Source organism: Manacus vitellinus, unplaced genomic scaffold (genome assembly GCF_001715985.3).
Source record: "Manacus vitellinus isolate BGI_N305 unplaced genomic scaffold, ASM171598v3 scaffold_6_pilon, whole genome shotgun sequence".
Classification (NCBI taxonomy): Eukaryota; Metazoa; Chordata; class Aves; order Passeriformes; family Pipridae; genus Manacus; species Manacus vitellinus.
This window is the reverse complement of record NW_021940750.1, coordinates 36563130-36581631: the sequence shown is the minus strand read 5'-3', so window position 1 is coordinate 36581631 and position 18502 is coordinate 36563130. Positions and strand designations below refer to the sequence as shown.

General features: G+C 44.6%; 1 protein-coding gene across 1 annotated transcript in view; it reads left to right on the top strand.

Annotated features, from left to right (window-relative positions):
• The window catches only part of SYNE2 (spectrin repeat containing nuclear envelope protein 2), a 161530-nt gene that overhangs the window by 123211 nt on the left and 19817 nt on the right, over window positions 1-18502 (top strand). The window contains exons 97-100 of the mRNA XM_018082417.3: window positions 151-276; window positions 2220-2375; window positions 5971-6129; window positions 7112-7278. Of these exons, the coding sequence (XP_017937906.3) occupies window positions 151-276; window positions 2220-2375; window positions 5971-6129; window positions 7112-7278 (608 nt within the window). The remainder of the gene's footprint in view (window positions 1-150; window positions 277-2219; window positions 2376-5970; window positions 6130-7111; window positions 7279-18502) is intronic.

The window sequence follows — 18502 nt, the reverse complement described above, 5'->3', positions numbered from 1 at the left end:
TATGTATCAAGAAAGAAAATTAAAAAAAACCAGAGCACATGATTCATTACTTCAGTGTTGGAGATGCTATTTTGTAACATATCCATGGGGTTCAACATGTCATGATAAAGTATCCTCACTCTTTATACTTCCTTGGGTGTCCTTGAGCAGACTTGTGACCGCTTTGAAAAGCAAACCAAGGAATTGGAAAGCAGACTGCGAGAGCTGAAGGAGAAAGTAAAAGATCCACTCCCTGTTGAACACGAAGAGCTCCACAAAGCCAAGGAACACATTAAGGTATGAACAGCCATATTGTATTTAAATAGATACAGTCTTTGCACACCACCTGCTCCCTGTAAAATCAGTCTTCCCTCTTACCTGATCTTCAGTGACACTGAATTTCTCTCTTTTACACCATCCTGATTGCTGACAATCTGCAAAGTCCAGCTGACCAAGAAGACTGCAAGGGATTAGTAGTAGTAGTGTTTGGATTTTTTTTTTCCTGCTTCTGCTCCCTTTACAGTCTGAATTTATAAAATTAGTAGTTTCTTTAAAAAAAGGGGGAAAACTTCCTTGTCTTAGCTCAACTGGCTGCTATCCCTATGACTGAATTTCCCTTTTTGTTTTCCAATCCATTTTGGACAGGGAGCTCCTCAGGCAAGAGGCCTTGTAAGTCTGCAAAGCACCACACACACCTGCAGGATCTGGGAATAATTACAGAGAAGGAAAATTAAGAGTTAGGGAGTGGCAAAATCCCTTGCAGCCCATAGTGCACCATGAAAGTTAAATGGAGTGAAAAGCTTTTCCAAGGGATAGGAGACATTTGTCTGGACTGGTCAGTCTTTCATCATCCTTTTATGAAGTGAATTGTTGACCTATGTAGTGGGAACAAATAAGCTTATTAATGAGCCAAGGCTTTGAACTCATTATCAGCTGTCTGAAATCTTCTTTGTGAGTGCTGGCTGCCTTTCCCACAGCAGCAGTCTTGCTGTAGCCCTGAATTATCTGTGAGAGGGCAGCACACAGCTCCTGCCTCTTGTTCCAGTAAGAGAAATTCAGCCGCAGAGGCATCAGGGTCAGACAGTGCCAGTGCAGATGCTGCTCTCAGGTGTCACAGTTGAGTAAAATTAAGTACCAAAGTGGCATGGGGGAGAAGGGACCTTCTTTCCTCTCCCTGCTTTTCACTTTTATATGGAATAAAGCTATTTTTCTGTCAGGCCTGGACCTGATATGAGGCTAGTGAAGTCGCATGAAATTCCACAGCTCCATTAATACTGGGATTTGCCCCTTGTTAGGATACATAAATACACGTGTGCACATTTGTAGGGAGTAATTTATTGTGAGCCTAAGTAAATTTTAGTCTCAGGTGTGTTTGTTTGGTTTTTTTCTCTAGTGTTGAAGCTGGGTCCAAGACCTGTGAAAATCCTCACAGGGCTCACAGCCAGCACACTTCTGATACGAACACTCACAGGTGTTTTTTTTTCCCCTTTAAAAAGAGACAAATTGGATTCTCTGTAAGAGATTTTTTTCTTAGATGAGCAAGTGACACTTCCAGCAGCCTCTTTGCAAATTGGGACCTAGGACCTTGCATGTTGAGTCTCATTTCCCAGCTGCACGCAGTGGTGCCTCTGCTTTTTAGGTGACAATTTTAACACTCTTAAGGAAAATGTGTAACTTCATTATAAAGAGCAAGGGAAGTTAGGGGAGCAAAGCAGAAGAGACAGCACATCTGTGTGAATGAGCAATTTAAAAGCTCCACATTCCTGACAAATCTGAGGAAGTGCCTGTGCAATCATTCATTAGAGAAGGGAACTGATTTTATTTTTTTAGCATTTAAATAAATAACCTGAAATTGGAGCAAATGCAGGTGGAAAGCGACTTGCCCAAAATAATTATAATAGAAACAAAAAAAAAAAGGAAACTCCAAAGAAGTGGGCATGTTTCAGCCTGGGTGTGAAATGCCCAAGGCTGCCCTGGAGCGTGGGGAGTTGCAGGGGCCAGGCTGCGCTCCGGCACTTTTGGATGCAGCGGTGGTACCAGTGGAGCACATCCCGGGGCTCCAGTGGAGCTCCAGTGGGCCCAGGGAGACCCAGAGCAGCCCAACCCTGCTGGAGAGCACAGCACAGGCAGCTGCACATTCCCTGCTCTCCTCCCCCACAGGCCAGGCAAGGGATTAGCGAGCAGGTTTGGAAAGCCGAGGAGCTTAGTGCCAAGGCTTGTGCTGGTGCATTTCCATGCAGGAGCTGGAGCAGTCGCTGGCAGACTGGGCCCACGACATGAAGGAGCTGCAGGCCATGAAGGCGGAGCTGGCACACCTCATCCTCACCGAGGACATGATGGTGCTCAAGGAGCAAGTGGAACACTTGCACAGGCAGTGGGAAGAGCTCTGCTTGCGGGTAAGTCTTCACCTCCTCCGGGGGTTTATAGCGGGATGTGTATCCATGTGGCCCGGCAGGAAAGGGGGGAGCAGGTCAGCAGATGGGGTTTCCCTTGGGTTTGGCTCACTTTTGCAGTTTTGGGTGGGAATGGGGCTTCTCCTGGTGCAGCTGACCCGGGCTGGAGTTTGCCCTTTGTGTCCTGGACACAGACTGCTGAGATTTTTGTTGCAAACCCTTTGTAACTAGTGAGTGCCGAACTGCACAGAGCCCAGATGCAGCTGTTTACTGGAATAGGTGCCTTTGTTCTGGGCTGCCAAAGGGAGGGAGGGAGGGAGGGCTAGGGGGAGGGATGAGCACAGGAATTGCCTGAGGGCATGGAGCAGGGAAAGGAAGGGGGAAGTGAAAACAAAATGCCAGGAGACTTGATAAAGAAAACTTAAATATGTTGAAATGGGTTTAAACCCATTAAGAACGGACTTGTCTTTTCTGTAGCAGTAAAATACTGTGAAATATTTGCATTTTTTGTGGCTTGTTGCTGTATTACACTTAATTTAGTGTTGCATGTGAAATTGCTGGGGAGCATTTACAGCAAAGTCACATGAACTTGATTCATTAGGTTATTATGCAGTTTGAATGTGTTTACTTTGCCCTCTTAACAGGATTGGAAGAAGTAAAATAATTTGGGGTCTTACGTTACTCTGAGTGGCTCTACACACCAGCAAGCGAAACTCTTGCCTCTCTTTACTCACAACTCTCTAGCTTTTATTTTACAGTTTGTAAAGAAGTATCAAAGCAAGTTAGTATTTTGTTTCTAACTCTTACTCAGGCAAAGGTAAAGCAATCTTGGTGGGGATATTGCCAGAGTAATGAACAGCTATGCTTATTTCACAAACTGTGCTGTGATGAAATAGTTATTTGGGTTAATTTTTTGCGTTGCAACGAGAAAGAAGAATTGAGTATCTTTACCTTAAATGGGATGGTTACTCTACAACCAGTGTTTTCTCTGTTATTGCTTCTGAACTCTGAAAATAATTCCAGAGACATCTTCCCCCTTCCTGAGAAATAAGGGCCATTATTTTTAAATCAAAATGCCTGAACCATTTTCCTAATGGGAATCTGTAGTTAAGCGTATAAATGCAAGAACTTTTATGTTTTTCATTTTTTGGTGAGCTGCTGAAGCCTGCTGTCCCCACTGTGGTGAATAGCCCTGAAAATTAAGCTTTTTTTTTATGTACCCTACTTCAGTCTATCCAAGTGGTAATTTCCTGCAGTAATTTAAGTTCAGATTTTATTTGACATTTCCATTTTAATTTCCTGAGGGAACAATGTTTAGCTCAGTCCATCTTGGAGAGAGGAGAGAGGTGACATTAATGTGACTGTGTTAAGCACACAGAATGCATAGTGGGAGGAATCTGTTCGGGGCTGTAGTGGAGGGAGGCACTGAAATGTTTGCACAGCCCTAATGAGCCTCCAGAGAGCTGGCACTGATGCTCAGCGCCTGACACCAGGGCAGGAAAGCAGACTTTGCCGGCTCTGCTGTTAGCACAACTGCTTTGTTTTGGCTTACAAATGAGAGTCAAGATGTATTGTGTGAAGAAAAGTCTGCAGAATAAATGCAGAGAGGTGAAAGAGCGACGCCGCCGCAGCTGTCACTGCCACAGCAGCGGGACAGTCAGATGCCTGTGCTCGGCTGGGCAGGGACACAACACAGGGAGGGAGCAGATGCACTCGAGGGATTAGCGTTTGCAGAGCTGCCCTTGCAAGGTGCATGTAGGTCACAGATTTAACTATTCACATCGGCGAGCAGAGCATCCCATCCTGATGAACGCCAGAGTACGGGTTGGGCCTGGGCCTTGATATTCCTTTAGGCTCCCTTGGGAATGCACATCATGCTGTGGATGCAAAATGGAGATGGTACCAGGGCAGCTGGTCCAAGGAGAAAGTGCTCAAAGCAGTGGATTGAAGGGCTCATGTTCCTAGAAGCTTGTCTGGGATTTTTTGGGTCATTCCTGTTATACCCACAGTCTGTATTGCTTAGCCAGATAAAAGCTGCTTCTTGTTCTCAAAATCCTGCCTTGCCCCTGTGCTTAGCAGGCAAAAATGGAGTCGGGATCATGTCAGGATTTAAGGATGTCTTTACACACATGCATAACCTGTTCTTAGGCTGACCAGGTTAACTCTCCACACATGAGATGTTGCAAGCCATAGAGGAAGGATGAGGGGTTTACCCTTCATACCTCTGAGGCTGACAGTACAAGGGAGCATCCCAGAGCAGAGACCCCCTTAGAGAGTTTCTGAGGTCCCTGGCATCTCCAGACTTCTTGCGATGGAGAACTTTGGAGACCGTTTCCCAGTGTCCCAAGACAGTGCTTTCAGCCTCATCTCTTTGCTTAAATCATCATGAAGGATTCAGAAATCACTTCCACCTCTCCATCCCCTCGCTAAAAAAAGTCAGAATTTAAAGGACAAAAGCAATATGTTGGGTGAGGGCTTGCTGCCTTCTCTTTTGATCCTGGTGTTACGTGGAGCTGGTCTTGCTTCCACACTGAACACTTAAACTTCCCTCTGGGCTACAAAATAGTGTTAGAGGTTAGTCTGTAAGAATCAATAATGGAATTTTGAGGAGTCATGCTGTATAAGGTGCATGTGAGATGTGAAGAGGGAGTGTTTCCTGCCATGGGGTGATATTTAGAGTGGCCATTTGCAGCCAAGACAAGCAAAATGTGATGTTCAGTCTTTAGACAAAGTTTATTGGTGAGGGGTTGTTTCTCCTGTTTCAGTAGAACCTGTACTTTTTTTCCCCTTCCTTTGCTCCATATATCTTAGTATGGGAATCCACAGAAGTAGATAAATGAATACAAATACATATTTAAGATCCCTAGGCTAGAAACAGGTACTATTAGCTAAAATAAGTGACCCTGCTTCTTTCTGAGATATTGGAGCAGTGGTAATAGCTCTGCTGGTTTAGGCAGTATCAGACCTTAATTTCTCTGTCTAGACAATTTGTTTATCAGTCCTGACAAATGTAATTTTGATGAGGGAAAAAATCCATAGTTTTCAATGAAAAAGATAGATTCTTGATGCTAATTTTTTTGGAAGTTCTCCAAGAACTGGTGAGCGAATGGAAAGAAAAGAGGGAGACTTTTATAGAGATAAAATGATTCCAGTCAGGAGTTGCACAGTTTCTCTTACAGTGGCAGAAAAACAAGAACTTACCAAGGTGTTATTTCTCTTGTGTTATGTATAAGGCCATACTAAACAGTATGTAGTAATTAAATATTTTATATTCCTTCTTTGTTTGGCATTTTCAGGTTTTCACCGAGTAACATTTTAAATGATTATATAAGCACATTATTTATAAAGCTGTCACTCAGTTTCATTCTTCTGAGGGAGAGAATCTGATATTTACTTGTCAACTTTTTGCCCTGCTATCCAAAATAAGATATAATAACAACCTGCTTGCTGGCTTTGAAAAGTAGAGATACTTGATGACTGCTCCTGTAAAATGGAATATGATCAAATGCAGTCTAGAAATTAGAAGGCTCATAATTGCTGGTTTCCTTCCTGAGAAAGCTGTTGCTGGAAGTTAATATTATTTTATGCTTTTCCATAGGTGTCTCTGCGGAAGCAGGAGATCGAGGACAGGCTCAATGCCTGGATCTTGTTCAATGAAAAGAACAAGGAGCTGTGCTCCTGGCTGGTGCAAATGGAAAGCAAAGTGTTGCAGACTGCAGATGTTAGCATTGAGGACATGATAGACAAATTGCAGAAGGTAAGCAGCAGCACTGCTTTTCTTCAATTGCAGTCTGGTAGCTCGATATAGAGACACCATTCCTCATGTACTTCTTGCTTCTTAGAAGTGATACGTGATATAAACCAACAGGTAAGGGCTTTTGTGAGTAGGTGAGCTTTTCTAGCATCATCTCATATCTTCTTGATGTTGAGACTTGGAGCATAATGCAAACAGAAATGCCTCCTGAGTGCATTTAGGCATGGAGTGTGAGCTGTGTGAGCTGCAGTAGTGGGGGGTCTGTGTTGTTGGGATTTTGGGGCACCTGTGCACACACAGCACTGCTCAGAGCTTTCCCTGCTGGGATTCAGTGGTGTCCTGGGAGCAACTCACTGCTCTCACCACCTCTTACCATCTACACAACTGGTAGTCAGAGGGCAAAGAAGATTGAAGGACAAGGTAGGTCTTATGCCAGGCGAACAAAAAGTTTCCACAGCCAAAAATAAAACTTAATTTTGCCCCTTCCCCGTGGTAGTTAGTGCTTTCTAATACATTTGTATTAGCTTGGTTTTAAAAAGGACCATTATCTTTCTGCTGTGTTCCTCCCCATGGCTAAAAGGTCTCAATATCTAATCCTAGATCTCCTCTGCATAAGAATACCAGCAAAATAAAGCCATCCTAGACTTGAATTTGGGTTCTTTTGAGGTAACTTCATTGAAAAACTACTTTAAATCAGGAAAACAGATAAAATTAGAACATTCAGTTTCTATTTTTAGGAGTACTTACTCCTGGCACTTGCAAGTCTTTAAGCTGCTTATTTTTTCGTAGTGGCATCAGTGTGAGAGGACTTCTTCATTGAGATTTTCTTCTTCTTTTAAGTGAAAGAGTGGTACATGGTAATGTAGAAACTCCAGACAAACCTGACTTCACATCACACGTGTGGGAAAAGAAACAGATAGTTTTGTTTTGGTTTTACTGTTTTGTTTTGCCCTCTAGTTAAGCAATGTTTGTGTATATTTATCAGGACTGCATGGAAGAAATAAACCTGTTCAGTGAAAATAAACTTCATTTGAAACAAATGGGTGATCAGCTAATCAAGGCTAGCAACAAGAGCAGAGTTGCAGAAATAGATGACAAGCTCAACAAAATCAATGATCGCTGGCAGCACCTCTTTGATGTCATTGGGTCACGGTAAGAAAATGATTTTCAATGTTTTGTGTGAGATAAAAGTCAGAGGCTTATGTCCTTGACCATCAAAAACAGACTGACACGACTTTTCTGTTCTGTTGAAATGTATTTTTGAGAGTCAAGCTGAAGTGAATGCTTTTTTTGTAATGACTTGTTGCTGTATTAGGACACCAGATGTCTTAATTTACTTAATGGTAGAGGGCAGGGTGTAAAAATTCATATAAAATATAATTTTTATTATGGGAGCTTTGCAAAAGGAAGAGTTAAAATGATCTCTCTGTTGCATGTGTTGAATTGCAACTTGATTTTAAGGCAGTCTGGTAGGAGTTCATGTGGGCTTTTTAGGAGAGCCTCCTGTTTTAACAAAAGCCTTTGTTTCACCCTATGTCTGAAAGCACAGAATTTAAGAATAGATTCTGTTCTGTCTCTGTAGACAGTCAGATTTGTAAAATGATAATGTTCCTTCTTTACATTCAAAAGCGTATGAAATTCCATTTAAGATCAGTGCTATTTCTTTACTCTCATAAAAAACCTGAAAGACCATATGAGTTTCTTTTAAATTTAGGATCTTTTGTGTGATGGTGAAATGTAAAATACTACCAGTTGAAATTAAAACAAAAACCTGCATAGTCTAGGCAACGACCTCTTCTTAAAGGATTAAACATCTTTATTATACTTGACAGAGTTAAGAACATCATGATCATTTTAGTATTAGCCTTACTGAGACGATCCCATTTCATCATTATCTCTTGAGTTTCTACCACAGCTTGGCAGGAGGAGGATGCTGGGCTGGTCTCACCCCCTGCTGAGTTTATTAGTAATCTAGAAATAATAAGGCTAACACGAAATTAGTATTGGTCTAAACTTCTCTCCCAAGGTTTTGTTTTGCCAGTAATCCCCCTCTGTGGGCCCTCAGAAGCTCTGTTGCTGAGTTTGGGACAGATAAGGTTTGTGCTGTGACAATGTAGTGCTAAGTGTGCTGGGCCTTAATCAGGAATGAGATCTGAATTAATGGTGACACATGAGCCGTGAATGATTAAGCAGAAGGTGCCTTCTTAAGGTCCTACACTTTGCAGGTAGTCTTGCAATGGTTGTCTCAAGGTGTGTCTGTGTTTGATCCAGTGCAGGAGAGAAAGCTCCACTTTTATAACAGCAATTTTCCTGTTCTCCTCTGATGGTAATGTGTCACTTTTAAAGCACTTCTATGATCATTTGTGTTCTGCTGTGTGTTAGTTTTGAATTGTAGCAATTTTCAAATGCAGGTTAAAACTGAGGTTAAAATGGCACATTCCTACCATTCTTTAGGAAAATATTCTAAAGAACTGATGGGATATTTAGAGAGATTTGGATGTCTTATTCCAGCACTCTGTGACAACAGAGCACTTGTTTGTCTACCTGGGATGTCTTAAATCTTTGCCTTCAGACAAGTGTACAGTGGTGCTTTGAGGTACATTAGTGTGGATTTGCCTAGAGCATCAACAAGGCTGCCAGTATTTGATGTCTAAGTGGATATTGCAGCTACTGGAGAATGCTTTATGATTGTTCCTGTGTTCTTAATCCCAAAATGTCTGTCATATGCCAGCTTCTACTTGCGATTTCCACCAATTTCCTGCTTAGCACCAGGGTAATGAACTGAAAGGACCTGGCAAAATGTGATTTTAAGCAGCTCCCTCGGTGGTCCAAGGTTATCAGGCAGCCCCATGGGCTCTGCTGGTCCTCTTGGACTTAGTACTGGCAGAGGTTCAGTGTATGGCAGCGTTTTGCAGGCTGGGTGCACATCTCCTCCCTCACCTAATCCCCCTTGCTTGGGCTTGGCTCCCAGCTCAGCAGATCTCAGCTGCTCAGTCATAAATTACCACCAGACCTGTGAGCCTGGGTTGGGATGCCCCGTGCTGATAGACTGCCTCCTTCCTTTTCAGTGAAAAAAACCTGGTATTTATGCTGTGTTGAAAGAGCACATGAAAAGAGTGTGGTGGCAGAATATTCTGGCCTTGCTGGATCGAGCCATCACAATCCAGACATCCTCTCAGGATCCCGAACATCTGCCATCACCAGTTTCATTCAGTGGATAGTAGGATGGGTTGGCTGAAGGGAGCCCTTAGGGAATGGTACAGGGGCTGTACACCCACTGTGGCCCTTTGGAAGAGATACCTTGGCACTGCAGGACTGCTGCCATGTCAGCACACCTGTGCAAAGCCCTTTTCTTTGGGCACTGATTCATGTCTTGGGCAAGATAAGAGGAATGGAGGAGATGCCTCAGGGAAGGAGTGCCAGAGGGCCTTGGAGGGTTTGAGGATAGGGGAATTCTGCCTGGAGAGATGTGATAAATTTGACTGTGGTGGGGAGAAAAATCTTATCTTTCTCCTGAAATAAAGAAATTAGAAGGTAGTTTTGCTCTATCTTTTCAGATCAGTAACTTGTGGCAAGGGAATTGAAGTGTAAATTTTCTGAGTTTTTGAGTGAATCTGTGACCATTTGAAGCTTTTTTTTGACAAGTATTACAACTTCAGCAGTTTCTGTTGAACTCACAGTGATCTGCTGCCTTTATTTGCACCACAGCCCACTGCACCTTGGCTCTCAGTGGCTCACCCACCATCACAGGGGCAAGGACCAAATCGTGCTTTGTCTTCATAGCAGGCCAAGATTTGGGCAGGAAGTGAACTACAGAGCCACTGAGTAGGGGGAGAAAATGTATATTGAATAGCTGTGTGTTCCAAGCCAGTCCTTCATTTTGGGCACTGAATCTTTCTTGTAGAAAGGCACTTTTTGATCCTGTGGTTCAAGAGTATGAAATAACCCGTATCCACAAAGGAATCTAATTGAGATTAGATTCAGTTCTGTGGCTGCTAATACTCCATGGGTGACCCTGCAACCTGAGCAGCATTTTACCTTTTCTGTAGTGCAGTGTGATGGCTGTGTGATACCAACATGAAACCAAAGCAGCCTGGAGGCAGTGTATCAATGCAGAGTGTTCCTCCTGATAGCTTGTTTCACCTTTTAAAACCAATAAACGTCCTGGGACAGATGGACAAATTAGGTGAGCTCCCTATTTAGTCCTTGAAGTGATTCTCTTAGTTCATGGTGACAAGCTCAGATTTGCCATATGGCTGCACTTGCAGGACTTAACACTTTCATTATGTGCCTGTGCTTGGCTTGTGCAGTGACAAAAGCTTTGCCGCGTGTGTTGCGCCAAGCCACGCTCTGGCTGCAAACTTGGAAAAGTCTCAAAATGTTAATTTTCATGGGATAAAGTAACCATCAGGGCATTAGCATTCCTGGAAAGGAGAACAAATGAATTCCTGTTCAGCTCAGAAGATACTCTTACTAGGGGAGTTTCTCCTGCTGAAGTCTTAGTTGATGGATGGGGAATGCAAACACACTAACAGGCAGAAAGGGAGCCTTGTGCTGACTGTAGAAATGGACACAGAAAGGCTCTTGCTTTTGTTGCTGAAGCAGTAGGAGAAGGACTGCCCAGGCTGCACACGGGTGGTAGACAAGCAAAAACCTGCAGATCGGTCTCTAATGTAGCTGATGTTGTATTTCTGTACCTCTGGACATCCTGCAGCTCTTGCCACTGCTGCTAAGCTGTGGAAGGGGGATGCCATTTCTCAGCTGCTCTGGCCGCGGGCACACTGTGATGTGTTTTCTTACTTGGTGGGTCTGGTCCCTGTTTTCAGCCTTGTGGAGAAAGGCAAAGTTTTTGTGTATGTAGCAGGAGTGGGTTCAAATGACTGCAACCATTTTTGCAAGCATGAAAATGCACGGAAGCTAGGAAGGTCAAATGTGTCTTCTCATTCTTTTAAATAGGAATCCTTGGCAACTGGGTGTTTTCCCTGTGTTTGCAAGCTGCCAGCTGTCATTGCAGGGTCCAGGAATCTAAACTGCCACAACCAAAGTCAGCCCTTCCTTCCCACATTGAACTTGGGAAAATCAAGGTGTTTTCAGATGGTTTCTTGCATACCCTGGGGGACTGAAATTCCCAAACATCCTGAAGCTGCTCAGGTTGCAGAAAAACTGGGAGGACGTTTAAGCTCTCCAGTGACATCACTTTGTGCTGTGCTAGGTGTCCACAGAGGCTTCATTGGGGAGCTCCAGTGAGCCACTGCTCTGTGATTCCCTCTCCTCCCTGCACCCCCACTGTGGCTGGGTTGTCCCAAAAGCTACTCGGGCAGCAGTGGGCCTGGTAGGTTTGGGGACTGAGTTCATACCACCACTCAGGTGGTCTCTATTTATTTTCTACTACCTTGCTTACCCTTTGGCAGGACAGACTATCAGGCACCACGTGTTGCTGTGCTGTCACAGCCCACAGTCAGTGTAGGTGCACTCCAGGTTCAAAGGTCTCTTTGAATTGCTGCAGATCAATATTGCAATAATGCAAGGGAAGCAAAATATGCTGCAGAGAGGCCCCCAGGTAAATGATAACAGCAATGTCCAGCAGAATCGTACTGGTTTGTGTCAGTACCACTGTAAAATCTCATTCTTGTATTTATTTTGGTAAAAAAAAACCAGATAATTGAAATCTCAGTCACAAAGTGCCTGCTTTCTTTCCATGTTCCCTCCGTCCTTTGAGGATTACGCTTTGCTTTGGTGCAGAGGCTGTGACAGAATTCATTATTGTATCAGCCATGATGGTTGGGCTTATTTTGGTTATGCAATGTGTGCTGGGAGCAGGGGGAGCTGGCAGTGCAACAGGAGTCCTTGTTTCCTGCAGGCTGTCGCCATTCCCAATGTCTGCCTGTAAAGCTGGGGGAATTATTTCCCCATTTTCTCAGACCTACCCTTTCAAATATGGTTTTGAACCACCCTGGACCATGATGTTAAACCATGGAGGTGGACTGAGCATGATTTACCTGTGCAAATGTCCAAAGCCTTCTCCCACTGTGCTGTGTCTTCCCAGGCACTGTGTGTCCTCCCGTGTGAGCGATCAGCAAGCCAGTACAGGTCTGGAGATTATCTGAATACTGAAAAACCTTTGATTTCAAACCCATTCTTTGCATTTTTTGTGGGATTATCCTAACTTCTTTATTTTTTTCCTGATATTGGCTGGATGGGGAGTGACTTGTAATCCAAGGTTCTCCAACTTCCGCCTTTTTTTCCCACCCCGTGATCTCTGGCAGTCATAACACAGAGAAAACACGATGGTGTGTTTTTCCACAAACGAATGATATCATAAATGAAGATTAGGGCTTATTTTGTCCTCCAGCATAACAGGCTATTTGCACTGGAGGCCTTTCTGCCTGGTCTGGAAGGTTAAAGAGAGGACAGGTTAGTGTGTGGGAGATTTAATTCGTCCTTAAATACCTGGGATATAATGGTGAAGGCGAGAGAGCAGAATGCAGGGGAAGTAAGGATACCTCTTTGTGCGTGGTGCCTGTGCGTGGATGTACGTGCTCTCGGTTTTTTGGGTTTACTTCAAATTGACTCTGCTGTAAATCATCCGGGGCTGAGACTCCAGTCCCTCTTTTGCACAAGAAATGAGCACTGCATCCACCTTTCTCGGTGCCGAAGGCTTCAGCTTGCAACCTTTTTGTCGGCAGCCGCAGGCAGCCGCCCCGGCGTGCGCTTCCTCATGGGCTAATTCTCTTGTGTCAGAATAAAGCTCTCGTGGTTTTGTTCTGAGGAGGGATGCGGCCGTTCGCCAGGTAAAAAAAAAAAAATACCAACGCAAAACGTCGGGGTTAAAATGAGGGGGGAGAGCTACGGTGTCTCCCCAGCTCGGGGTCGGGAGGAGGAGGAGGAGGGCGAGTCTCTCTCCCCCCGCCAGGCGGGATGCTAAAGCGGCGGATAAATAGGGCATCTGTGGAGGAGGGGTTTCCTCTTCCATGCCTGCCTGGTCGCACAGACGGTCCCCCTTGCAGCTTGGGATTTGCAAGCTGAGGAATGGTTTTTTCGTGCGAACAGTAAGTGCGGTGTTGGTGAGCGGTGCGGGCGTGGTGGGTTCTGTGGGAGCAGCGGGACCCGCCGGCCCTGGGCGGCGGCGGGGGGAGGCGATGCGGTGCGCCAGCGGCTCCCTGCAGATCTCCCTGGACAAGTGGATAAGTGGGAGAAGCGGCAGGAATAGCGCTCAGGGGCCTCTCGCTTGAAATCAGCCGTGTTTGGGGGTTGGCACCCGAGGCGGTGGAGATCTGTGACAACAACCTTTGGACTCGCCGGCGGGTGACGCGAGAAAAGCCTCCTCCGGCTTCACCCGCCGCTCGCTCCCTGTGCGCACACAGCCCACGGACACGGGGCTTCTGGCGTTGTACCAGGACCGAGAAATGTCCTTGCATTTTAGAATGAGGCCTAAAATTTGCCTTCGGCGTCACCTCTCCACATCGGTTCTTTTGTCCCTCACACGGTTAGGCTCCCCCTGCAACTCACTGAACAAAGGTTTCCTGGGTTGTGCATCTCATTTGTTTTACCGGCTGGTAAACAATCCTGTCAGCTGGCAGGGCAGTTTCAGCTCCTCCTCCGAAAGAAACGTACTGAGTCTCTTTTTCTGGTGACATTTGTGCTCGTGAAGGAGGGTTTGGAACAAATGTCAGAATGTTGTTCATTCCTTCAGACACTAGAATTTGAATGTTACTGTTTACCTTATTTGAGGTTGCCCCTACCTTTCCTTGCAGCATTTTGACATCTAAGCCAATGCAGTTGGCAGGCATTTTGTAGTTCTTTTTGCTTGTGTGAATACATTTCAGTCAACCTGGAAGCTCCTTCTACTGATATATACTTCCTGAGTAGTTACTACAAATATTCTGTTTATTTCTGTGACTGTACAATGATTCAACCTGAGACAGCTTAATGGGTTTCTCTTGTAACCCAGGGTGGGCAACTTCAGTGAGGGTTTTAAGACCCAAATCCAATCTCTGGTCAGGTCAGTTAGTCCTTCTGTTCACTTTTGCAGCCAGCTTTTAGTTATAATCTTCCAGTTTTGTTCTTTTTTCTGCCAATTCTATTTTGGTGTGAAGATTAAGACATTTAGAAACTGGCTTTGTTTGTCTTATCCCAGGCATCTTATGCATGTGTCTTAAGTGCTTTTATGAATCAGGGTGTTATTTTAGCTAGGCCTGTTGTAAAGGACAAGACAAGTCTGAGTTTGTTGGGGTTTTTTTTAGACTACTGGTGATATTTATTGGATTTTTTAAATTACTACTAATTCTTTTGCTTCTGAAGGCATGTTGAATGGTGGCAGGTGAACTCTCATTGGGAAGTGAACAATGGATAAGTAGGCCTCTTTTCAGTAAACAGTAAGTTTTTCGTGTTTGACCAAATAACCTGAGAATCAAACTTGGTAGAGGAAAAATTCAATCAACAGTGGTGGCACCTTCCACCCTGTGGCTAACTGGGAGAAACTGGTTTCCTCTACTGCACTTGAACTTTTATTGCTGTTAATTCACTGTGTGTTGGGTGATTGGTCCCGTGGACGGGGGGAGGGAAGCTTTTGTCCCTAAGCTTGGAGGCTTGCACTGTGCACCTCCACCCAGCTCCCAGCAGGACTGTCTTTCCCTAAAAATGGTCCCTTCAGGATGCATCTCAAAACAGTTAATGAGTTTTCTGTTAGGCAAAGAGCAGGTGATTTGTAAGAATACTTGCAGTGTGCAGATATGCATCTGAGAATGGTGGTTGCAAATGTAAGACTTTTATGGATGTAATTAGTCTGTTTTACTCTGAGCTGTAGCCAGAGAAATGGCAGTTCCCTGTGACTTCGGTGGAATCTGAGGGGATGCTCAAGTTTTTCATCATTTTGCTCATTGCTTCAGTGTAGAACCCTTGCCCTTTACCTTGGGCTCTGACAAGAGCAGATCAGCCATTGTGAACATCTGGACAAGGCTGCCCTCCCATTTACCCACTGCACTAGTGTGAACTTCTGTTAGGTTTTTATTCCTCTTTGTCTGCTTAGCTCGAGTTTGAGGTTAATGCCTTAGAGCATTAAGGGTGGTCAAATGACTGACAAATGCCATATTCTATACAGAATATGTAACAGATTAAATTGCTTAATTACAGTGGTGTATCTAATGGCAATTGCTAAAAATTAAGTACAAGCTCCCAATACCACAGTGATGCTGTTTGAGACTGTTGCCTCTAGTAACACTAGAAGGTAAAGACCCACATATTTATGGTGATATTCACAACTTGAAATTTAGAGTGGTTTCTAAACCAAAATAATATTGGAATGGTGGTGCAAAACACCACACTTAGATTCTAAAAGTGTTGCTTTTTAAATTTATTGAGTGTGCTTTCAGTCATAGAGACATTTATTTACGATCTCCTATCCCTTGGTTTTGTTTTGGACTTCCTTGGCTGTGTTTACCTGCCTATTTTCCTAAGATGCAGACTGAAAAAAGATGTTTTGTGGCCTGTGAATTTTTCTGTAATGAAACTTAGGAATGGGCAGCAGGTGGATACAGGCAGAGAAGGAGGTACAGGGAAGCAGAGATGATCCTGAGCAGCACAGCAAGCTGCAGGTCAGCTGTGACATCAGGTGCTCCCAGTGTGTGCATCTCTTGCAAGTTGCCAGAGGGACATTTCCAAAGCACTAGTGGGAAACATCATAGATTATGTGGAGAATAAATTCCCACAGGATACAGTCAGGGACAGTGCAACAATTAAGCCTTGTTTTCCTCCCAAGTGGCCCGAAATCATGCACAGTTAACAATGCAACAGTGTAGATGTTTGGCTCAGACTCTTTCTCTGGCCTGGCTTTTCTTGTGGCTCTTCCCTTTGGTGGTCAACACAGCACTTATATTGCCCCATCTCTCCAGGGAGAAGCGTTCCTGAGTCACTTGTCTTTGGTGGGCCACACTCCCTGAGGAGTCAGAGGCCCTGCTGAGCATCATCTGAGCATCAGATCCAAATTGACTGGTGGGAGTAGGGTGAAGGAAGAATTAGTTCTCCCGTGTAAATTACTGCCAGCCCATGATAGCACAAGAAAATTCTGCAGTGACATGTTTATTGAGTACTGCTTAATAGAAGCAGAACCAGGAGCAGGAGCAGGAAGATTTATATAGCAGCTGTTTGCTTGGGAGCCAGATGCTGTCTGCATACAGGGTTGAACTTGGGAGCAGAGTTCTGAAAAGAGCTTGTGAAGGAAAGTGAGAGCAGCTCAGTGCTTTTGTCATCTACTGGCTTCCTCTCTATCAGCTGCAGCAGTGGGAAGCACAGGCAGTGCAAAGGGGCAGAGGCAGCTGCTTTGCACTTTATATCAGTATCAGTGGCTTTGTGAGTGCAAGACAGGAACAAGATGGACCATGGACTTGGACCAAGTCCTTCAGGCTGGCTTGCAGGGTTACTTCAGTCAGACAATACTAATTTACTTTTCAGAGAGTGCAGAGTTGCTAAATCCCTTCCAGGAGTCCTAGTGGAGGACTGTGTTCTTCTCACCCTCCTTGTAAAACAACTGAAAGTACTGCCTGGTCCTTGTGGGACAAGAGGTAAGGGAAGGTGCTTTCCACGCTGCTAATCAATATGGGACCCCAGATTTGCTGGCTGTACTCTGTACCTTCACAGTAACCAACAGGACTGAACAAATCCAGCAGGATCATTCCCACATCTCCTCCACAAGTGCTTTACCTTAAATCAAGTGTCTAGCTGACGTATGTATCCTCTTTGATTAGGTTGCTAATAAGATCAGTTGTTGCTTACAGAGTGGCATATTCTTTATGGATTAGCTGTCCTGTCATTGTATCAACAGGCAGCTGCAAAAGCTGCTCAATTACAGGCAGTTTGGACCCCTCTCCTCCAAAACTTGCTAGGATAGTTTGGCAGCGGGCAGGACAGTGGGCCAGGAAACTTCCCATTTTCCTCACAAGGAAGGGGCAGGTCCTTTGCATGAAACCACCATGCAGGTACCCTGTCAGGGCACTCCTGTCTTGGGTAATCTCTCTCTTCCTGCACTACATGAGATCACATCCCTGTGCCCTGCCCCAGACTCAGCTTGCACAGCACTGGTGTTGCCAAGTACATCAGGATTCATCTCAGACTCCTCAGCACTCCCCTGCATTTTGGGACATGCAGTGATCCCCTTGTACAAGCTGTGCTTGCAGTCCCACTGCTGGTTTTGTTTAGCTGGTGACAGTTCCCAGCCACAGTGGCCAATGAATGGGAAATGTCTCAGCCTTTTTACAATACATACTTTAACTTTTTGCACTGCACTTGACTTAAATAAAGAGGCTCATCTGGGTAGTTGCTAGAGCAGGCAGTACCTAAAGGCATAATTTGTAAGTTTGCATTATAAAATTCACATGCAAGGTCCAAAAATCCCTCCTGAGGCAGAGGGACATAACTAGAGATCAGAGGGCAAGCAACCAGGAGAACAGCACAGGGAGGCAGTGCTGGCTAGGAACTGGGTTTTCTTTGGGACATGGGTGGAATGATTCCACCTGACTTTAGCATCTGCAGTGTTGGTGTATGGCAGGGTAGAGCATTGGAGTTCATGGGGAGAAACATGGGCTTTTTGGTACAGTTCATCTCTTCTGATGATCTGAATGTATAAGACAAGTCTGATAGAGATCATTATCTTTTTTTTTTTTTTCTCCATTAACTAACCAAGGTCTAGATGGCAAACTCTGAAATAAGTCTGAAGTCAGAAGAGTTAAGTGTCACCCTGGTGTTGCCTTTTTAGTAATTTTTTGGGAGGAATTCCGATAAATGAGAATTTCAAGGAAAGATTTGAGAGCAGTGAGGTAGTTTAGCATATATTCCTCCAACACATGGGGACAAATTTTCCAAAATATACAAGTGTGCTACTTGCATAATTCAAGGGGCTGATAAGGAGGGTTGACATGGTAATATGCTGTCAAGGCTGGAAATAGAGAAGTTTGTCTGCAGTTTGAGCGCTGTGCTCCAAACAGTGTAAGAAAAGTAAATAATCTCAATGGTTCATTGCTTGTCCACTTCACAAGTCTCTCTACCCATTGCATATTCTCCTCCTTCAGGATTGTTTTTTAAATTCTTCACCCATCAGGAGAGTCTGGCATATCTCTGCATGTCCCAGTGTGGTGTTTAGGAGACCTTTTAATGTTGTGGCACTACAAGCTCTACAGTGGTCGTTGTTCAGGCCTTCTCCTCTCCTGCCATCATCCAGAGGGTAGTGAGGCACTGGTGCAGGTTGTCTGGAGAAGTTGCGGATGCCTAATCCCTGGAAATGTTCGAGGCCAGGTTGGATGGGGCTCTGAGCAACCTGGTCTGGTGGAAGGTGTCCCTGCCCATGGCAGGGGGGTTGGAACAAGGTGATCTTTCAGGTCCCTTC